The 23,177-nt window shown below is 46.7% G+C and overlaps 1 protein-coding gene across 1 annotated transcript; it reads left to right on the top strand.

The window, feature by feature from the left end:
* The first annotated feature begins 14,482 nt into the window (after positions 1–14,482).
* Positions 14,483–22,961, top strand: ZNF574 (zinc finger protein 574). The gene is made up of 2 exons (XM_079986577.1): positions 14,483–14,609; positions 19,502–22,961. Exon 2 carries the CDS (start codon positions 19,514–19,516, stop codon positions 22,250–22,252), a length of 2,739 nt encoding a protein of 912 aa, XP_079842703.1. The 5' UTR covers positions 14,483–14,609; positions 19,502–19,513; the 3' UTR covers positions 22,253–22,961.
* The last annotated feature ends 216 nt before the right edge of the window (positions 22,962–23,177 follow it).

Below are 23,177 nucleotides of genomic sequence, written 5' to 3'. Positions count from 1 at the left end.
GGGGTTATTTTTCTGAAAACAGGGGATGTGTAATTTTTATTCTTATTCTTTTTATTTTTATATCTGTGTTCTGAAAAAAATAATAATACTCATATTCCAGTGCCTGACAAAAACCAAAACAAAACAAAAAAAAGAAAGGGAATTTCAGCATTCTTTACATTTTCCAGAAAAAAACCAAAAATTGATAGACATCACTACAGAAAACAACAAGATGAAGACCACTGGGGAATAAAAATGAAACCACAGAAGAGGGATAAAAATCCCCCCTTTTATGTGGCTCACAGAGACTCGGAGGCGAGAGACAAAACTTTTAACCAAAAAGAACCAACCAAGTGAACAAAGGAAGCGTACAACAAAAAAAACCCACCACACAAAAAACTTTTAATTGAAGAAGAAAGGATGAAAAAACACACGTGGGAATAAATGGGAAATCTTTACTTTCTCTGGTTAGACAAATGGCTCAACCGTCTTTCTCTGTCCTGAAAAAAAAAAATACCTCATGGAAAGGTGCGTTGAGAAGCCAAGTGGCAAAGAGACAAAATAAAAGTAAAATGAACCAAATCAATGGAAGTTGGGAGGGTGAGATCAGAGGATCCTGAAACTTCCTCCCAGAAATCTAGAAAGCTTTAAAAATGGCTTCTCAAAACGCTCTTTTTATTTTTTTGTTTTTAAACTTTTATTTTGTACATTTTTTGTTGGTTTCCTTTATTTTATTTTTTTAAAAACTGGTTGGTTTGGGATTTTATTTCTAAATGTGTTTGAGGGGTGTGTGTTTTTAGTCAATGTTTTGGGGGCTCTTTGAATGTTCGTCTTTTACTTTCAACTCCTGCGAACCAAAGTCTTGCTGTTGCAGAGAAGGAAGTTAGCCATGGCATACTGCGATCTGGTAGAAAACAAAAAACAAAACAAAAGGACAGAGTGGAAAAAAAGATAAACAAGCAAACAAACAAAAAAAGAACTTTGAAACCTTTCTTAAAGGGAAAAAAAAACCCTCGACCTCATTTTATCTCCTGCTTTTGCTGTGTTATAGCGTTCAGGTGGGTTTGAGATAACAAAAGAAAAAAAATACTGTGAAACTTTCCAAAAATGAAACAAACAAACAAAAAACAGGAAACACCTAGTTTTAAAAGACTTGAAAAAAAAGTTTTTCATCCCATTATGTGCGTGAGTGAGAGAGAACCGGCGAGTATTTATCTGTCTTTTAAGATTCCAATCATGCTATTATGGTGGACATCTGGGGAAAAAAGAAGGAAAAACATTTGGGGAGTCCAATTTCTCTCTCTCTCTCATGTGCTACTGAACGTGTTACTAGGTGGAATGTAACTGTTTTAGTGATATTTGTTACTCTTTTTCTTTCTTTTTTTCTTTTTTGGGGAAAAAAAATTCTTTTGGGGGGTATCTTCTATTTTTTTTTTATAGAGAAAATTCTATGTTCCGCTTTATCGCTTCTTACTGTATTAAAAAAAAGACAAAAAAACAAACAAACGCTAAAGGTTTGCAACAAAAAAAAGATAAAAAAGGGAAAAAAACTAAACAAAAAATCAACAAAAAAAGAAACAAAAACCAAAACGTGTTTTTTTAAAAAAATTGATTCTAGACCAAAAATGACCCTATCTCCATGTGCGGAGCTGAGCGGTGGGTGAATGGCATGGAGGGGAAACAGCCAAGATATATAGGGCAAAGCAAAGGGTGATGGAAAGTTGGAAAGGTTGCTTAGAACCTGGAGAGAGGCGTTTCCTTTTTCAGAGAGTTGAAAGGGGAATGACGAGTGGAGATGTGGGCATTCTTCCCTCTCTCTGCCTTCAAAAACCAGCCGGCTGTTTGACCAGAGGCAATAGTGGGGCAAGAGAAACAGAGTGAGTGATGTTGCCTGTCTCAAATCACTTTCAACTCTTTTTTAAAAAACAACAACAACGACCGGCTCTCTCCAGTTTTAGGAGTTGGATATATGGGAGGTTGTGAATTTTGCAACTGCGGACTCAAGCCAGAGGGGTACCCCCACTTCTTCCCTCACCCCCAAATTGGAGACTGTAAATGAGGACTAAATGCAGAGTTATCGCTAGCCTGGGGAGGGAAATTTTGTTTTGGTTGGTCCAGAGGAGAACTACATGGTACTCATTTCAGATTTGGCCACTGGTCTTGTGGGGCAGGATGCTTCGCTGTCTCCGTAGCCATCCTTGCCTCTCTAGTCCACATACTCCCCCCCCCCAATGGCTGGTAAGAGAAAACAGGCGTGAGGTGCCAGGCTGCCCTCTTTGAAAAGCCGCCACATCTCTCTGTTCCGCCAACCTCCCGCGCTCCTAGGAGTTTCAGAACGAGGAAGGAAACAAGCTTTAAAGTACAGCTGTAAAACCAAATATTTGCTCACACGCCTCCGTGCCGGTGCCCGACCCAGGGTTGGGGGGGCACAAGGGAGGGGGGCAGGCTAGACCCCCTCCCTCCCCTCATAGTGCCAAGACACCCACCATAAGGCTCTTTGGAGATAGCCCGCCATATACCTCATATACTTTAATGATAAACCAAATAGAAAAGCTTTATTAAGGGTGTGTGCCGGACGGGTCTGTTTGGGGCGGTGGGGATCAGGTGCAGCATCTTCTCTCACCCCCAGGAGGGAAATCAGGAGGACGGCCTAGGTCCCCAAAAGGTGATCCATTCCCTTAAAACCTTGGTGTCCTTCTACGGAGACTCTTTTCCCACTGTGTTGGAAGAGGAGACCCGGCCGCTTGGGTAAAAGAGGTGTCGGAATCGTGGTGGGGGCTAGATGAATCTCAGTGGGCCTTGTTTACATAAAGCGGGTTCTGCCCTAATATAACGGGCGCTTTTGCACCGGGGTTAATTGCAGGACAGCGATGGTGCCAGAACCTCCACTCGGGCGCTGTCCAACATCCAACGCAAATTGTTGACCGTAGATCCCACTGAAGGCTCCATGGAGCATCTCTCCCTTCTTGTCCTCCTGACTTCTTCTCCTGGGTGCTTGTTAGGTCCTTGGCGGCCCGTATCTGGGTCACGAGAGAAGGGAACCTCATGAGGCGCTTCTACACCAGGGAGGGTGTCTGTCACATTTTGATAGCCCTGGAAGAGTGGGTCAAATGGGCTGACCTTTGCATGAGGGATGCTGCTCCAGCCCCCGACTCCCTTACCACCACCACCCCAACAAGACTGGCCTGTTGCTGTAGCCAACCCGGGAGCAGTGGAAAAATCGTGTGATAACTTTGCCAAAGGTAGTTAGTTCCTAGTATTCAATTTTTATTTTTATTTTCATTTTTAAATCTTCCGGGGTCTGATCCTGTCTCGTTAATTTATTTGTAACTGTGGGGCTTAGAAGTGACTTGAAAAAAAATTAATGATGATGATGATGATGATGATGATAATGTAACAAATATTCTGAGTGATTTTTTTTATTTGTTATTTTATTTGGTTCTGTCGTGGTTTGTGTTTTTTTTTCCCTGTCTTTTTTTTAAATTAAAAAAACAAAAACAAAATAAAAATCTTGCAACCAAAGATGAGTTGAAAAGGAATTGGAAGTCTGTCATGGTGGCTGAATGGCGTTGACAGTCCTGTGGGGAATGTGATGAATCGGAGACTCTCTTGCTTCTGTGGGATCAAATTTGGGGTGGGATGGGGGCAAAATCTCCATCTGAGTAACGCGGAATGGTAAGGAATCTCCAAGCACTTACCGTTACAAAGTGATGGTTACCTTATCAAAGGGGAAGGTCTTGTCTGTATCGACCACTGACTCCAACAGCCGCTTCATATACATGCCCGTCAGAAAGCATCCTTTACTTTGCCTCTTGTTTCCAAGCAAGGATTGATCTCCCACTACTAAGCCAGGTCTTTGCAGACAGGAAATGACTCCGCAACTGCTTTTCTTCCTTGTCTGCAGTTGAGAAGGAACAGAAGCTGCTTTGGTCCTGGGGAACAGAGAAAAACAGCATGGAGCCCTGAGTATGCGCTAGCTGGTTGGAGGGGAGGTTCCAAATTGTCTGCTGACATTCAGCATGCTACTTGCTTTGCAGTGTAAAAGGGATGTGCAGATTAAAACATCTGATAACGGATAGCCAGCTGGAGCTGCTTCTGAAGCAGTTTTATCCAGTCCCTTGCTGGTGACCCAATCAAATTTAAATCAAGATGTGGTGTTTTTTTTAAAAAAAGTTCCTCCCGGTTCCATTTGTATGGAAAATAAACCTCTTTTTTTTTCAAGTTGTAAGAAAAAAGAGAGGCTCCATATTTCAATCTTTGATTTCAAATGTAATGCGGTGACACTGTCTCAGTGATTGTGCTCCATTATTGTGAATCTGCTAATGTTTAAAAAAGGTAAAGGACCCCAACAGTTAAGTCCAGTCGCAGACGACTCCGGGGTTGCGGCGCTCATCTCACTTTACTGGCCGAGGGAGCTGACGTTTGTCCGCAGACAGTTTTTCCAGGTGATGTGGCCAGCATGACTAAGCCGCTTCTGGCAAAACCAGAGCAGCGCACGGAAACGCCATTTACCTTCCCGCCGGAGTGGTACCTATTTATCTACTTGCACTTTGATGTGCTTTTAAACTGCTAGGTTGGCAGGAGCAGGGACCGAGCAACAGGAGCTCACCCCATCACGGGGATTCAAACAGCTGACCTTCTGATCGGCAAGCCCAAGAGGCTCAGTGGTTTAGACCACAGCGCCACCCACGTCCCCAGTCTGCTAATGTTAGATGGTGTCAATAAACATTAGGAAGAACTTCCTGACAGTAAGAGCTGTTCGACAGTGGAATTTGCTGCCAAGGAGTGTGGTGGAGTCTCCTTCTTTGGAGGTCTTTAAGCAGAGCCTTGACAGCCATATGTCAGGAGTGCTCTGATGGTGTTTCCTGCTTGGCAGGGGGTTGGACTCGATGGCCCTTGTGGTCTCTTCCAACTCTATGATTCTATGATTCTATTATTGACAGGTTTGGACTACAGGACCCTTAGGATCCCTCCCAACTCTACAACTCTATGATTCTACAGCTTGACTCTCTGTGAGGTGTTTGGCTGTTGTGGCAAGATATACTTCCAGCACTTGCGTAAGAACAGAGGAGACCCTAAGAGACTGGCCATCTCCTTTATAAGTGCCACACAAGATTCTGGATTTTCTGAGTTACATTGGGATGTCCATGTTATCAAAGGCTAGAGATTTGTAAGTGACCCTTGAAACACAGCAGCTGTTTCAGCGTCAGCTTTATCTCTCAGAACCACCATCCTTCTATCCCTCACGTGATTATTTGTAAATTATTACAACATATTTTAAGACCACATCCCACTTTTCATGATTTAGATCTCAGAGTGGCTTCCTGCAATATCAATATACAATATGCAAAATTACAAACAAACTCAGAAATATATAAAACCCCAGAAATTTAAAATCTCAGAATTTTTTACCAAGAACATGAAAGAATTCTAAAACATCAGATAAGCATTTGTGACTTCTAATGGGATGGAGTTCTAAAGAACTGGACCCACAAAACTGAAGACATGACTTGTTCTTGACATAAATAATGTTTCTGATGTTCCCCAAGGTGATCTCATTGATTAACTTGGGGTAAACAGATAACAAAATGCACAAGTCACATGCTAATTCAAAATCTAGTTTTTACCTGTGCATTATCATTATTATTTTTTATGCCACCTATTCATATAATTCATAGGGATATAGATTCTACCTCTGTTCTTCAAAATATAACTTCCATCTACTATGTTAAGTTGCAGCGATCCAGTTCTGCAAGGATGTGGGTTGCTGTTTTTTTAATTAAAAAAAAAAAATTATAGTGTCCTTCAGCATAGCTGTCAATTTAATCATTTAGATATTTTTGCAATAGGTCCCCTTTTGAGGATTTTTCCACGTTTCTGCATATAAAACACATGTCACAATGAGAGTTTTCAGAATCATAAAATTGTAGAGTTGGAAAGGACCCTGGGGGTCATCTAGTCCAATGTCCTGCAATGCTAGAATCTCAGCTAAATCATACATGGCAGATGGCCATCCAACCTCTGCTTAAAAACCTCCAAGGAAGAGTCCACAATCTCCCGAGGGAGACCGTTCCGCTGTCAAACAGCTCTTGCAGCCAGAAAGTTCTTCCTGATGTTCCCTCGGAATCTCCTTTCTTGTAACTGTATTTGTTTTTCACTCTTTAATATAAACCAACAGACATATCACTGGGTCTAAAACTAGCTTTATCTAGACTTGACAGATCTGGTCGCACACTTTTCTATGGAGAATCTGGATGACAGTACCAAATGGTTGCATTCGACTGTTCTCTGCACTTTCTTCCACGTTTATGTTTAGACTCATTTTCTGGTGATCCCACCCCAGCCCCCCAAAAAACTGCTGTTACAGTGCCAGCCTTTCCAGGGGACAGGCAAGTGCCATTAAGGCTTCTAAGAACTACAATGGCACCTCAGGTTACATACGCTTCAAGTTACAGACGCTTCAGTGTACAGACTCCACTAACCCAGAAATAGTACCTCGGGTTAAGAACTTTGCTTCAGGATGAGAACAGAAATCGTGCAGTGGTGGTGCAGTGGCAGCAGGTGGCCCCATTATCTAAAGTGGTGCTTCAGGTTAAGAACAGTTTCAGGTTAAGAACAGGCCTCCAGAACGAATTAAGTTCTTAACCCGAGGTACCACTGTACTGTGACTTTAATTAAAAGTATCTTCCTTGAAGGCTCTGCCCCTTATTCAGTCTGCCTCTGAAGATTAAAGACTTGTAAAGTCAACTCCTGGCATAGTGGTTTTTTTAAGGGGAAAGCAAAATGAATTAAAGAGAGGTTTCTTCTCCTTTCCCTGCCCTTTTGCTTATTCTATAGCAAAATAGCAGTTTTTCACAATAAAAGAAAGAAAAGTAATGTAAACCAGTAATTGAACCTGCCCTCCCGCATAGGGAGAACAAAAGGTGACTAATTAGGGTGCAGTTCATCATTAACCCTTCTGCTATGTTGTTCAGGAAGTGATAAAAAGGGCAGAACCTACAAAGAGGTTGCAAACATAGACTCCATTCATGCGGCAGCTCATTCCTTTTCTCAGACTTTTCCCTAACTGCTAATTTCTGCATTATATCTGAGCTTTCACATAACGTAAATACCACTTCTGGAAACATAGCAGAATATAGTGCTGGTGCTTTTTTCAGTGTTATTTGGTTCCAGGGAAGCTCCATACCCTCCCAGTATTTCTCTGATGAAAATAGGGGGCGGCTTCTGTAAATCTGGGGCTGTCCCTGGAAAATGGGGACACTTGGAGGGTCTGCTGAATACAGCAGTTCTCAATGGCATGCTGTTGCTTCCAAATGACAAAATGTTAAGGTTTTCTAATGGCTGTTTCCGTGGCTGCTCTTGGTTCCTTTTTTTCATGACCATTTTTTGCCTTTTCCCAATAGAAGGCGGAAGCCCCTCAAATTCTGGGACTTCTGAGTTTCTCAGTGTTAATCAACCAAGGCTAGATTCTCCATATCGTATGCGTAGCAGATGCCTTTCAGAATTATTCCTATTCTTAAGCCAACACCGTAGTCTTCAGATCACTTGAGTCCTGGTTGATTTACAATATAATAATATAATAATAATTTATTATTTGTACCCCGCCCATCTGGCTGGGTTTCCCCAGCCACTCTGGGCAGCTTCCAACAAAGACAAAAAATACACTAAAATGTCACACATTAAAAACTTCCCTGAACAGGGCTGCCTTCAGATGTCTTCTGAATGTTAGGTAGTTGTTTATCTCTTTGACATCTCATGGGAGGGCGTTCCACAGGACAAGCGCCACTACCCAGAAGGCCCTCTGCCTGGTTCCCTGTAGCTTTGCTTCTCACAATGAGGGAACCGTCAGAAGGCCCTCGGCGCTGGACCTCAGCGTCCGGGCAGAACAATGGGGACAGAGACGCTCCTTTAGGTATACTGAGCCGAGGCCGTTTAGGGCTTTAAAGGTCAACACCAACACTTTGAATTGTGCTCAGAAACATACTGGGAACCAATGTAGGTCTTTCAAGACCGGTGTTATGTGGTCTTGGCGGCTGCTCCCAGTCACCAGTGTAGCTGCCACATTCTGGATTAGTTGTAGTTTCCGGGTCACCTTCAAAGGTAGCCCCACGTAGAGCGCATTGCAGTAGTCCAAGCGGGGGATAACTAGAGCATGCACCACTCTGGCGAGACAGTCTGCGGGCAGGTAGGCTCTCAACCTGTGTACCAGGTGGAGCTGGTAGACAACTGCTCTGGATACAGAATTGACCTGCACCTCCATGGACAGTTGTGAGTCCAAAATGACTCCCAGGCTGCACACCTGGTCCTTCAGGGGCACAGTTACCCCGTTCAGGATCAGGGAGTCCTCCACACCAGCCCGCCTCCTGTCTCCCAAGAACAGTACTTCTGTCTTGTCAGGATTCAACCTCAATCCATTAGCCGCCATCCATCCTCCAACAGCCTCCAGGAACTCACACAGAACCTTCACCGCCTTCACTGGTTCTGATTTGAAAGAGAGGTAGAGATATAATATATTTGTGTCCTCTCGAATCTCCCAAGGAACTTGGGTTTCCTTCACAGACTGAAGTTTTTCAAAGTTCTTCATGACTGAAGTGATCGGAACGCAGAAATTTATTTCCAGTATTTTGGGTTTTACAACCGTCATGGCCCCACACTCACTGGGACAGATGGATTTGGATACAGCCCCCGCCTTGGTCACTATTTGATCTCAAAATGGTGATCTAATCTCAGAAACAGCCTTGTTGCATAAATTCCCGAAACAGCATTCTGGAGGGCATGCTGTCCTTGCTTGGGGCAAGAGAGCAAAACTGCATTGCTGTTGCGGAAAGTGTCATTTGAGCCAGGAACATGAGAGCTTTTGAAAGGCGGCATCTGATTTCACAACAGGCAAAAATACCAGGCTGGCTAGGTGACTTGAGCGAGACTTATTGGAGTAACTACCTCTCATTCCTGTGATCCACCAGCAAAATCACAAACAGTATTTGAGATCTGAGGGAATGATAAGCATTCAAGGGTTACGCCCATTCTATTACCAACAGACAAAACTCACCAAAGAAAGACTCATCTGGTACACTTGGCTACAGATGACTTGCAGGGCTGGCCCTAATATTAGGTAGACTGAGACTGCTGCCTCAGGTGGCAGGTTGTGAAAGGCAGGGAAGAGCACTTAGGTGCTGGAGAAGATAAGAGGAGTTTTCTGGAACAGGCCAAGGGCCTGTTTATTCCAGGATCCAAACCCTGTTCTAAGTGGAAGCCCAAAAGCAGGACCTGTGTACAACAGCATTCTCCTTACTTATGATTCCCAGCAACTGGTGTTTAGAGACATACTGTCTCCAACAGTAGAGGTTGAACAGAGCTGTGTGTGCTGTGCATTTGGCCTGTTTCTCCTAAACTGACCTACTGTTCTCAGGTGGGTGGAGGATAATGTCCCCATCACTACTTTGAAGTAAGATTCAGCAGGTCTGGTTGGCTTCTGCAGACAAATAGGGGGTGCTATTGTGTCCTTCATCTAAGGTAGCAGATGTATTGGGCTGGCCCCACTGATTTGACAGCTTCCTTGCCATGGAGATGCTAGGCTTTGGGGCCAGCAAGATTTTATTTTTTAACAGCAGGCCCTGTATTCTTTCTTTACACTTGGGCAAGCAGGCGGAAAGAAACAGCCACATGGCTTCTCCCAAATAATTCTGGAAACTAGTTTGCTAAATGTGCTTGGAATTGTAGCTCTGCAGGGGCTAAACTATAACAGCTAGGGTTCTTTGGGGAAAGCAACACCTTTTATAGTGGTATAAATGTGCTTATGTATGTGACGAACCACACAATCTTTTTTTCCCCTTTTTATAATAGATTTTATTAAAGTTTTGAAAGTTACAGAAAGAAAAATAGAAAAAGTTAAACAAAGCACAAAAAAACCCACAAATCCAACCTTTACATAACTTTCTTTCCTTTGCTTATTTCCTTGACCTCCTCACACCTCCCTTTTTTGTATTCTAGTTCAATTAGATATTTCAGCAAATCCTTTGCATCTTTGTTTTTATCCTAAAAATTTATCTTGATATACTATAATTTTACATTCTCCTCTTTCACTAATTACCAATCCATTTTTACTTAATCCTTTATAACATTTCTGCTAAAACCACATAGCTTCATTCCAACATCCTTCTAACATTCCTTAATTTTACAATGTTTCTGTAGATAAACTTTAATTTTTTTCCAATCTTCTTCCACCGACTCTTCTCCCTGGTCTCGGATTCTGCCAGTCATTTCCGCCAGTTCCATGTAGTCCATCACCTTCATCTGCCATTCTTCCGGGGTGACGAACCACACAATCAATGCTTGCTGTCACCCTTTCAGCAGTTGAATGTTAGTTGGCCCAATAGACTAATGATAAAGGGAATGATAAGAATTCAAGGGTTATGCCCATTCTATTACCAGCAGTCAAAACTCACCAAAGAATGACTCATCTGGTCTTTTGTTCTGCTCGGGGGCTGCAAGGTAGTGGCATACCAGATATTTCATAATTTTTGAAAATGTTATGGGATTTCCTCCATTCCAAATCCAAGCATGGCAAACTCCATTTCTGAATTAATAGCTCTCACCATAATTCTACATAAATGGCATGCTCCTTTAGCCAGATATGCAATTATCTAGGTTTTCTGCAGTCTAGTGCTATTCAAATGAATTAAGTTGTACTGTACTTTGCACCAGCAGACTCCTGCATTTTTATCAATACCTGATGCATTTCAAACACCAGGAGAAACAAAATTATAGAACAATCCTATGTATCCTTTTTGCCAGTTTTAGTACCATTTTAAGAAAAAATAGCTTTGAAGCCTGCAAACATTTAAGTAGTAAAATATGGTTCATTCAATCTGGAACTGGCCTGCTTTGTTTAATTCTCACAGCTGTACGCTGAAGCCTTTTGACAATTCTGTTCGTCAGTCGAACAAGACAGTGACTTGCCCAGCAGTTGAGTGATGATTTGAGTTTCCAAGAGGGAGAAACAGCTGAAGACACAAAAGGCTGTGCTCACATTAACAGCTTAAAATACAGCCCAGCCTCATATAACCAACATGCTTAAGTCTAATGAATACATGAAGGAGTTAATACCATAGAGTATGCTGTCCTGCCAGGCTTAGCTATGCCACTTCCCTTTACCTTGGGAGGAAATAGGTAATCAAGCCCTTGTTCACTCCCTGTTTATCTGAGAAGCTCAGTGTCCTCCAGCTCAACCACATGGCTTTCAACAGCCACTCTTGAGTTCCTATACCAATACAGTACTGTAGTCTAAGAACTTTGACCATTTAGTAATTAAGCTAGGTTTTGCTGCCAGTTTTTCTTATTGATATATGGAAAAGAGCATGAACCAGACCTTTGAAGAGTTTGTAAGTAAACCAATTATTAACTTATCAAACGTGGTTTGTTCGTATGCAGGGGGAAGAGGGAAATTTTGGAATTCGCTTGAAAGGGCATATTTTAAAGGTCTAACAGCTTATGTTTGCACACTTTACTTTGTTGCATATTTTGTGCCTTTAGCATAGCTCAATAGCTCAACCAGTAGAGCATGAGACTCCTAATCTCAGGGTGGTGGGTTCAAGCCACACCAGATTCCTGCACTGCAGGGGGTTGGACTAGATTACCCTTGAGATCACTAACAACCCTACAATTCTATGATTCTGCTGGGGTTCTCTCACCAAAGAGGTATGTACTTGAGCGAAATTTGGATCTTGGCATCTGTCAGGGAACTGCCATCGGAGCCAAGGGTGGCGCTGAGGCTCCCTAATGATGATGCTGGAGAGGGAACCAGCAAAGGGAGAGAGGACGCCTCCGCTGGGGAAGGAGATAGAGGTGACACCAGGGAGAAAGGGGAGTCCGAGGGAGCTGCGGAGAGAAGGCTCCAGGACTCTTCCAGTGGAACCAGCGGGGAGAGCACAGGACCTCCTCTGGGGACGCCCACTCTGCGCAGACAGCTTTCGCGCAGAGAAGGGAGACGACGATTGGGTGTGAAAGAACTCTTATGTTGGAAGAAATTCAGGAAACGCCCACTGACGGATTCTTCCAGTGATTGAGACAGTCATGGTGTACTGACTGTCCAGCCTGGGGGGGAAAGTTTTGTCCAAACTACTCAGCCTGGAGCAGTTTGCGCTTTACGCACAAGCAACCCCATACCCCATTACAGCATCCAATGATTTCTCCTTTCTATATATATGCTACACACACACACACACACACACACACACATGGATTGTGGCTAAAGCCGTGTGCACACCGCTTCCCAAACCAGCAGCGGAAGCACTCAAGATGCAGAATAAATTGGAGTGTAGATGAACAATCTAACACTAACAATAGTCATATCCCTGAACGGTCATGGCTTCCCCCAAAGACTCTTGGGAACTGTAGTTCTCCCTCCCCCTTCAAAGCTACAACTCCCAGCAACTTTAACAAACTCCAACCCTCAGAATTCTTTGGGGGTGGGGGTCCTGCATTGCAAATGTGATGTAACTTGTCAGTGTGGCTTCATTACAGGGGGTTGGAATAGATGACCCTTGAGAGCCTGCACACAGGAAGCATCAGAGCCGGATTTAGGTTTGATGAGACCCTTAGCTACTGAAGGTAATGGGGCCCTTTGTAAGTCCAGCTGTCCTTTGTCAGCAACAAATTGCCACAGTTTTTTCGTATTGAATATATGCTATATGGTAATTTATGGACCTAATCGGTATTTAAAGCCATTTGCACATGTTGCCATGCAGAAATGTGGTCCAGCATAGGCACCCTATATATGTTGTTGTTGTTTAGTCGTTTAGTCGTGTCCGACTCTTCGTGACCCCCTGGACCAGAGCACGCCAGGCACTCCTGTCTTCCACTGCCTCCCGCAGTTTGGTCAAACTCATACTGGTAGCTTTGAGAACACTGTCCAACCATCTCATCCTCTGTCGTCTCCTTCTCCTTGTGCCCTCCTATATATAGAAATGAGCAAACCAGTGATATTTTAGGGAGCAGGCTGGCAGGTGGGGCCCATTAGTTACATCTTAGGAGCCTACGCAACACAAAACACTGTTGCTGTATGTAGGTTTTATTTTATTTGTTTTTTAACTTATATTTTGGAAATGTACATCAAGTTTTTTTCCTTTAATTTTTTTTGGGGCCCCCAAGAGAATGGGGCCCTAAGCTATAGCTTATACGTAAATCCAGCACTGGCAAGCATGGAACTGTGCTTCAGGAATCCAAGCAACTGAGAATACCCAGCGTTATACACAGGTGGACTCCAACTCCCATCAGGCCGTGCAAGCCCTGGCCCAATGGCTCATGGGAGTTGTAGTCCAGCAACGCAGGGACCTCGATCTGGCGGCCACAGGTTTCTCCGCCCTTGAGAGGGCGCTTTACAAGTACTCCGCAGGAAACCCAAGCCAGGAAGCACGTGACCCTCGGCACCCGTGAGTACCATCAACGGTCTGAGGAGAGCTTTTCCTAGGGGCAGCTTGAGAAGGGTCCATGTTCCCTTGTTAGGGGAGCAGAAGAGAGGAGGAAGGATACCTTGGCAAAAAAAAAAGGCAATATATATAAACGTCATAAAAAAGCAAAACAAATGCATTTACGTTCATAAATATCAGTTAAACCGCCGTTTCGACGTTTCGGGTCTTCTCAGACACCCCCCTCCCCCGCCGCTTTTTTGGTACAACCCAACTGCCATTTCTCCCCATTCTCTCTGTCTTGGCCAGCGGGTTCCCTCGCTTTCCCTTCCAGCCCCGCCCACTTCCTCGACGCGCCAGGCGCAGCCTCGCTTCGGCCTCCGGATGACGTCAGCGTCAGATCGCCTATACGGATCCCGACGGGTTCGGGCAAGGGCTCGCGCGTCGGGGAGGAACGACGGCCCCGATTGGGCGCGGGCTTGAGCAAGCGGCCTCCCGATTGGCCGCCCGCCGCGACCCAATCGGCAGGCGGTTTGTTCTGGGAGGAGGGTGAGAGAGAAGGCTGGGCTGTGGGGGACAGAAGGGAGGAAAAGGTGAGGGGAGGAGGGGGACTCGGGGAGAGCGCCCCTAGTGCAGGGGGGAGCCCAAGGCGGGACGGGGGGTGGGGTGGGGGTGGGGAAGGTAAGGAAGCCCAGAGCGGAGCTACCGCCCCCCCCCACTGTGCAGGGTTGTGGGGGAGGAAGGGGAAGTGGCCCCTCCCGCAAGGGTGGGGGAGGGGAGCCCAGCACGCCCCGTGCAAAGAGGGCGGGTGCCTGGTGGATTTGACCCCCACCCCCTGTGAAAATGGTGGTGGTGGGGAATGGGAGCCCCCATGCACAGACTGGGAAATCAGACCCCTGTGTAGGGGGCTGGGGCGGAGGAGAAGCGGGGCAGGCGCCCATGTGCAGAGGAGGATGGGCGAAGGGGAGTCCCAGATGCACAGGGAGACCTGGAGAACTACCTGAGGAAGTAGGCTGTGGCCCGTGAAATCGTGCTGCGGTTAATGCGCTAGTCCTGCCAAGGTATCATAAGGCTCTTTGTTGGTGATGGGGGGCGGGGTGGGCAGAGAGAGAGAGGAGGGGGTTCCTCTTTTCCGAAGTGAGGTGGAGAGAAAGAGGAGTGAGAGCTGCTTTCAAGGGCAGGATTGGAAGAAAGTGTGAACTGGAGGCTCTGATCCTCTCCTGTGTAAGCAAACAAAAAACTTAAGGGAAGGGTTCAGTCCCCTGATGATGGGTTGGATGTCAAATCACTGAGGGGTCTGTTCAGCCTTGCAGTGGGGATGAGGGGTTGATCTGCACCTTTGCTTGCTGCCTGCTTATTTACAGTCTTCTTTTGAACTCAAGTTTCCAGAGGACCGACTTTCTCAGTCTTGGTGTGTGCTGGAGCAGGCAAGATTGGATGTCTTTCTAGAGCCACAGGCCCTTCTGGGGCTGGTCCGTGGCTTTAGACCTCGAAGGTATGTGAGAGATGCACCCTGAAGCCAGGTGAAATACAGCTCAAGCCTCAGAAACAGCTGGTGGGGTAAAAATCAGATTTTCATTTTTTCAAAGATGAATTTAAATTGGTTTTTTTAAAGAGTCTTCCTCCCCTTGAAATAAGATTGTTTAATATGGCAACTTATAGTAATTAAGTGCAGATAAAATGTATATATTATAATCTTTTACAACTGGACTAGTGATCTCCTATCAAACACATTGAGATAAAACCTCATTTTCTATGTAAAAGACATGTTTATGTTAATCTCTTCTCAGGTCAAGACATATAAAGGTGGTAATAGGTCACTGAGAAAAATGATGAATATTTATTACGCTGCCAGTACGCTACACAGACATTTACATTCCATCTCATGGAAAAACATGATTGTGACTAGTAATAGCCTTGCTTCTGGAATGTGTTAGACATTCATGACTGGGATCTAAAGAACAGCTTAAAAATCTGCAGATTATATGGACCGTCCTAGTAATATTGTTGACTTATTTTCTCTGAAGTGACTCCCATACTAGATCACAACTACTTTTGAAATATCCACAGTATTAAAGCTATGCTTCCCCCCTCCCCTGTGCATCATTTTGCACTTAAATCAAATATTGTTTGTCTTTGTTGCCTGTTCATCTATTATGGAGAGATCCTTTTGGATCCCCATCCTTAATAATGTAGTGTCTTCCTCAAATAGCGTTTTCATACAGATCCATTGACTGGTTATTTTCTCTGAAACATGCAGTGCACCAGAAATTCAGCTGCAATGTAGCAATTGGAACTGCTGAGAACTAGGGAAGACTGCTGTACACTGGAGGACATTTGCATGGCAGTGCCTCTTACATCTGCTGCCAAGATCTGCAAGAAACATCAGCAGCCGCGAGAACCTGGCAGAGGAAGCCCTGCCCTAGGACAGACTAATAATATTCCAATTAAATGTTTCCTTGCTCTTTAAATGCATTATAAGCGAGCTTGAGATCTTTGGGTAGCTAATGGGCTATAATCCTAATCAATATTGTCAGTTGACCTAGTCAGATGAGCCACCATGGGTTTACAGAGTGCTAGACAAGATGGGCCTCTGGCTGGCCCTAGCAAAGCTCTTCCTAAATGATTGAAAATTGACTTACTTCCAACTTAGCACAATTGAGTTGTGTGTGTTTTTTTTTAAATAATTACCTTTACTTTTATTTTCTTGATTTTAATTGCAGCTATTGGCTGATCCTGGTGGTTCAGGATAAATTTAAAAGTCTGTTTACTAAACATGGACAGTTAGAACACCATTACTTAACATAGGGGTGTTAGGGGAAGGGTAGTACCTCGGGTGGGGGGACAGGTTGTGGCTCCTAGAAGCTGTCAGCATGTGACAGCAACCACACCTCAGGAAATGGCTTCAATTGGCCAGCTAAACCAGATGAGGGTGGCAGATGGATCTCAAACCCTCTGTGAGTTAGCAACTTCCCCTCCATTCAAAGACAGGCTCCCGCAGATTGAGCAGACAAGACCAATAGTGAGTCCCAACAGTCAAGGTGGTTTCTGCAGGTGCTGAAGAGGGAAGTAAGGCGCAGATGGGGCTCATCTACCCGGGAAGGTGGCCCATCTAGGAGAATGAAAGCTCTGATCCTAAACTTCTGCTGCTTTGGGAGAAGAGGAGGCTAAGGAGTAAACCCTGCACAAATCTGGACTGGAGTCCCCAAGGCAGTTGGATGGTACCTTATAGGCTGCCTCCTAACAACTCCAGCAGCCAAGCTGGTGCCAGATGTATCACTCTGCTTTCCTTTGGACCACATCAGTGAGGCTGAGGGGGGGGGGGGTCTTGTCATCTGGGCAGCCCAGGAGCTCCATACATAGGTTTGCGCCTTGGGGTGATCACTTGGGTGTTGCTAACATAGCAGTTTGACTTTAGTTAATTTGGTCATTGCATGGTTCTTTGGGGTTTTTGTAATTAGCATAAGTATCAAGCCTGTTGGCGATCAAAAATATTTCTTGCTTAAATAAGCCTGCTATTTTACAAATAGTTAATCATTATTTGACAACATTTGTCCAAAATTGAGTTGATCCTTTCTGACCAGTCAGATGCTCAATTCTGTCCTCAAACTTGGCTGTCTCATTGTTTACCCCAGCTCCAGGTGTCTAATGAAATAGTTGTGGTAAATGACTGCTATCTACAGAAGCTCATGGGATACCCCAATACAGTGGTACCTCGGGTTAAGTACTTAATTCGTTCTGGAGGTCTGTTCTTAACCTGAAGCACCACTTTAGCTAATGGGGCCGCCGGGCCGCTGGAGCACGATTTCTGTTCTCATCCTGAAGCAAAGTTCTTAGCCTGAGGTAATATTTCTGGGTTAGCGGAGTCTGTAACCTGAAGCATATGTAACCCGAGGTACCACTGTACTTGTTCCCATCTGTTTTGAAAACAGTCCTCTTATTGCTTACTTCTTTTTTTAACTGGTTTCCAATCCACCTATCTTCCCATGCAGAAGCCATAGTGATTGTTTGGATCCTGCTCTTAAATGTGATTAAAATCATTTATTTATATTCAGCCTTTTCCTAGGCAATTTAAAATCATGAAATCACAGAACTCTGTTATTTACAGTTCAATCCAAACCCCAGAACTGCCAATATGAGTTTGGATTTGGCAGATCTTGGACTTTTCCGGTTCAGCTAGGGCTATACCGGCTTAAGTCCCTCATCCTGACTGAGCCAAAGATCTAACAGTGTAAGTCTTTCATCCCCAGCTCAGCTGGCAGAACTTACACCAGTGTAGTCCCCCAAAAGAGGTGTTTTGAAGAAGTGGGTAGAGTGAAAGAAGGAGAGACTTACACCTGTTTCAAACCCTATTCAGCTTGGTTGTGTATCCTAGGTCCCAATCCTCAAAACTTAGGCGCCCACCCAGCTTCTGGCTTGGCCAGCACTTAGTCTCCTCCTTCCCTCCCTCCCCTTGCCAGAGGCTCCTGAAATGGGGTAACATGTGCTAGCATAAGTTTCACCAGTTCTCTATAGTTGGGATTGCTCTGCCAAATCAGTCCACTCGCTGCTGTTGGACTCTAGAATTGGGCAAAAAGAAACAATGATACTGTGTGCTAACAGAACAGCACTGAAATCAGGACACAGGCGGCATGAAAAGGAGGAGTGCCTTTACTTCTGCTTCGTACTGAAAGAACTGAGAATATTGGTTGCAAAACCACACTAATGAAGATGTAAATGTGTTTATGCTACATGTTTCAGCCACTTTGAAATCTGTCCATAGTATCTGGCAATTGTACAGCAGAAGGGCTATAGCTCAGTGGTAGAGCACGTTCATGGCACACAGAAGGTCATCGGCTCAAAACTTGCCATCTCCATTTAAAAGGTTCAGGTAGCAGATGATGACAGTGATCCCTGCCTGAGGTCCTGGAAAACCGCTGCCAGAGAGTAGGCAATACTGGACTAAACTGCGTAAATCCCTGTGTGATTTACTGCCACAACTTCAGTATAGGTGTTTTTGTGAAATAACTTAATTGTTACAAGGAAAGAGGGTCTTTAATGTTTTGTTTTTCCACTTCCTGTTGCAGTAATGCATGAAAACCTAAGTAGCCTTACCGTATTTTTCGCTCTATCAGATGCACCAGACCATAAGGAGCATCTAGATTTTGGAGGTGGAAAACAAAAAAAATATTTTGAATCCCAGAAGCCAGAACAGCGAGAGGGATCTGGCTTCTGGGATAGCCTCTGGCTGTTCTGGCTTCTGGGATTGCCCCGCCAAGCCTCTTCAGGGCAGCGGGGTGAAGGCTCCCCCTGCCCAGAAGAGGCTGCGCGCGGCTAAGGCAGAAGCCAGGAGAGGCGCTGTACAGAGAGCTGCCCAGCGCCCCTTCAGCAAGCGGGAGGAGGAACAGAAGGGGATCCTCCCACTTCTCTGAAGGGACGCTGCGCAGCTCTCCCTCTTTGCGCAGCACCATTCGCTCCATAAGACGCACTCAACATTTCCCCTTACTTTTTAGGAGGAAAGAAGTGTGTCTTGTGGAGCGAAAAATACGGTAGCCTAAAAAAGCAGTAGTTGACTGACGTACTGATTGATGCTGCAATCTTATACACACTTATCTAGGAGTAAGTGCCGTTGAACTCAGTGGGGCATCCTTCTAGGTAAGCCTGTATTGGGCTGTGGCGCTTATACTGTTTTCTTGCAATTCCTGCTCCTTGCTGTGGGAACCTGTGAAAGACCTGTATCTTACCTGTTTCATCATAGGATGTATTTTATACCAGGGTTTTCATTTGATTAATTGGTTGAATTAATAAATAGCATTTTTCTTTGTATTTTAATGTCTGCATACTTTATCTGATTTTAATTTTGTATTTTTATATTGTAACCTGTCCTGGAACCTTAGGGTGAAGGGTGGATAAGGAATAGTATTATTATTATTATTTTATTATTTTATTTTATTTATTAATGTGTCACAGTAAACAGCATATCAGAATTGGCATTCTGTTTTATTTTCTAAAAAAATTGCAGGCACTGATCAAAGTATTTTTCAGTCAGCGATCCAGATTAACCGCCCAAAAGTTGTGACCCTAGTTTAGAACACCGGGCTCCCTAATTTTTCCTTTCTCTTTCTTATACACCCCAGCAGGCTTTCACGATGGCAGAGTCAACCGAGGAGACGCTGCTATATGTGGAGCATCGCTTTGTCTGCTCGGAGTGCAGCCAGCAGTTCAACTCCTTGGAGGAAGCCCTGGTACATCAGCAGAGCCACCTGTGCTCCCAAGAGCAGCAGTATCAAGTGGTGGGGCTGGCAGAAGCTGGGCTGGTGGCAGGTGGTGAGGCCGGCCTCTACCAGACCGTGACTGTGCAGGAAAGCCAGTACCAATGTCTGGAGTGCGGACAAATCCTCCTGTCTCCAAGTCAGTTGCTGGAACACCAGGAGATGCACCTCAAGATGGTGATCCAGGAGCCGGAACCCTTGGTGAAACTGCTGAGCTCCAGCCAGATCCATTATGAGTGCACAGAATGCAAGGCCCTGTTCACCAGCCAGGATGTGTGGCTTGCTCACCGGCAGACCCACCGGAAGCCACCCGAGCCACCGGCTCCCCCTCCTCAGAGCCGGGCACTGGTCAACCTGGAGCACTCCTACCGCAAGCCGCAGGATGGGGTAGACACTGTGCAACTGCTGCTGTATGAATGTGGTGAGTGTTTCCAGCTGTTTCAGTCGACGGCAGACTTGCTGGAGCACCAGACCACACACCAAGTCATCCAAGCCTCCCCAGGGACACGAGCGAGGGAGCTGCCTGCATCCTGCCCCACGGAACCGAAAGCGCCACCACCCCCGCCGCCACCACCTCCAAGTTTAGTGGCTGTGCACAACGGGGCTGTGCCGCTGCCAGCCCCCACCAGTGTCACGGCCACGGATCACAGCTATGAGCTAAAAAACAACCCCGGGGAGCAGCTTCCCCGGAAAGCGAAGCAGGCCGCCAAGGAGCACATGTGTGCCGAGTGTGACCAGCCCTTTCCTTCGGCCCACAAGCTCCAGCTTCACATGAGGAGCCACCGGCAGGGCGCCTTCAAGTGCCCGCTCTGCAGCAAGGTGCTGCCGTCCCCAGCCGCTCTTGAGAAGCACCGGGAGGAGCACAGCGGCGAGTCGCGCTTTCTGTGCATGGACTGCGGCCTGGGCTTCGGCACGGAGGCGGTGCTCTTGTCCCACCGGCGCACGCACTCCTCCAACCCCCTCTACCGCTGCGCTTGCGGGAAGACCTTCATCAACATGACCAAGTTCCTTTACCACCGACGTTCCCACAGTGCCAATTCAGCGCAGACCCACGAGTTGCCTGCATCTCCTCCTGAGGAACAGCCTCCTGAGGAGGAGCCACCTGAAGCCTTGGAGCAGCCGGAGCAGCCGCCACCACCACCTCCACAACCACCTCCTCCTCCTCCTCAGCAGCAACAACAGCAGCAACCACAGCAACAGCAAGAACAAGAGGTGTTTCCACTGGCCATCATCTGCTCGGTGGACAAGACCTCTGCCCCAGCCGAAAGCAACGTACAGGAGCAAAAGCCCTCGGAGTTCCAGTGCCTGCTGTGCAACAAGACCTTCCCCAAGTTGACGCTGCTGCTGCGCCACCAGCGCTTTGTCCACAACATGGAGCGCCGCCACAAGTGTCTGACTTGCGGCAAGATGTTCAAGAAGAAGTCGCACATGCGCAACCACCTCCTGACGCACACCGGCGAGAGGCCGTACCACTGCAAGGAGTGCGGCAAGAGCTTCAATTCGCAGGCCAACCTGCAGCGCCACCGCCTGACGCACACGGGCGAGCGCCCTTACCGCTGCGAGATCTGCCAGAAGTGCTTCACGCAGTCGTCCACCCTGCAGCAGCACCTCCTGGTGCACAAGCGCCACTACCCCTACAAGTGCCAGGAGTGCAACAGCGTCTTCCACCGCCCCTACCGCCTGCTCATGCACCGCTACCACCACACGGGCGAGTACCCCTACAAGTGCCAGACCTGTGGCCGCTCCTTCCTGCTCCGCCGCCTGCTGGAGGTCCACCAGCTGAGTCACACGGGGCAGCAGCCCCACCGCTGCACGTCCGGCTGCGGCGCTGCCTTCGTCACGGCCGAGCAGCTGAAGGAGCACAAGTGCGGCAAGATGAGCCGCCACTTTGAGTGCTCCGTCTGCGGCAAGAAGGTTGGCTCGACGGCGCAGTTGAGAGCCCACGAGCGGCTGCACGGGGACATCCAAGTTCCTGAAGGGGCGGAGGAAGAGCCCCCCGCTTTGGAGTCGCCCCCGCCCCGGCCACGCCGCCCCACCGGCCCCAAGGTTTTCGAGTGCAGCGACTGCAAGAAACTGTTCAGCACCGAGACGTCGCTGCAGGTCCACCGCCGCATCCACACAGGCGAGCGCCCCTATCCGTGCCCGGATTGCGGCAAGGCCTTCCGGCAGTCCACGCACCTGAAAGATCACCGGCGGCTGCATACCGGCGAGAAGCCCTTCAAATGCGACGAGTGCGGGAAGGCCTTCACCATCGCCGTGCGGCTGGCCGAGCACAAGCGCATCCACACAGGGGAACGCCCGTACCACTGCGACGCTTGCAACAAGGCTTACCGCTCCTTCTCCAACCTCTGGAAGCACCGCAAGATGCATCAGCAGCAGCGGCTGCAGAACGAGCAGGAGGCCATGGCAGAGGCTGTTGCCGCTGCTGCGGCCGCTGCCGCTGCTGCGGCCGCAACGCCGTCGGCCTCGTCCACGCCTAGCGACCAGGTCTATGGCAACACTGTTACCATTATGGAGACCATCCCCGTGGTGGAGACCATTGAAATCTACCCTACAGATGCTGGGGTTCACTTCGAGAACATCCAGGTGGAGAATGTCCAGATAGGGGGAGTTTGAGTTGGGCTGGGGGGGGCAAGGAGATGCAGCTGGCCACGCTCTGTGGACCGGGAGCTGCTGCTCTCTGGCTCCCCCTTGCTGGGGCTCTAGTGTAGCTGCAACAACTTCTGCTCCCTAGCTTTTTTATCCATGCTCCCTCTGCTGTCCAGGTTTTGGCCATTTCTGCAACATGGCTGCGTCATCTTGACTTCTCCGGTTCTGAAGGTGAACTGGGCTCCCATTTCCTCCCCGTCTGCACAAACACCAGGACGGCATTGGGTTTGGCTTGTGCACTCGATGCCATCGTGGGCTCTGACCCTCCCATTTCCTTTGGGGTAGGGTTCTTTCCCACTCAGTTGTGTGGAACGTGGATTTTTTTTTTTTTAATGACACAGGCGACCCCCCCAGACTTGAGAATGCCCAACCACAGCCTCCTCCCATGGCTGAGCCCCTTGAATGCTAAATGGTTTTGTTTGTTTCATAGAGCGCTCCAGGGAATAGCTTCCCTGCTGGGGTTCAGTCTGACTTGTAAATACCTCTTGACTGGGTTTCCCTCTTCGCTGTGGGAGCTTCTCTCACTGTTTGCTGTTGCTCCCCTATCACCCACACATATTCCCCTTGTGACCCCTGACAGCTGCTTTTATTTGGTTTCTTGCTAACTGGATTCTTCCCCATGGCTGCAGGAGCATTTTGTTATTTCGTATGAAAATTAAACAGGAATCAAAGCGCTCATGGTTTTTTGAAGTGTGTTCTTTTGTATTACGGTGGTTTTGAGTAGAGCTGGGTGCAGCGTAAGGCTGTCAGTGGGTTAATTTCTAATCACCTGCAATGTTCATTATTTGTTATATTAATACTTAATGCCTTCTTAAAACAGGCATTCTTCCCTCTTTCTCTCGCTCACAGGAGGGAATTTATTTCATTCCATTTATGAATCGCTTCCCATAAA

Source organism: Podarcis cretensis (assembly GCF_951804945.1).
Source record: "Podarcis cretensis genome assembly, chromosome: 8".
Taxonomy (NCBI): domain Eukaryota; kingdom Metazoa; phylum Chordata; class Lepidosauria; order Squamata; family Lacertidae; genus Podarcis; species Podarcis cretensis.
This window is presented reverse-complemented; position numbering and strand designations above follow the sequence as displayed.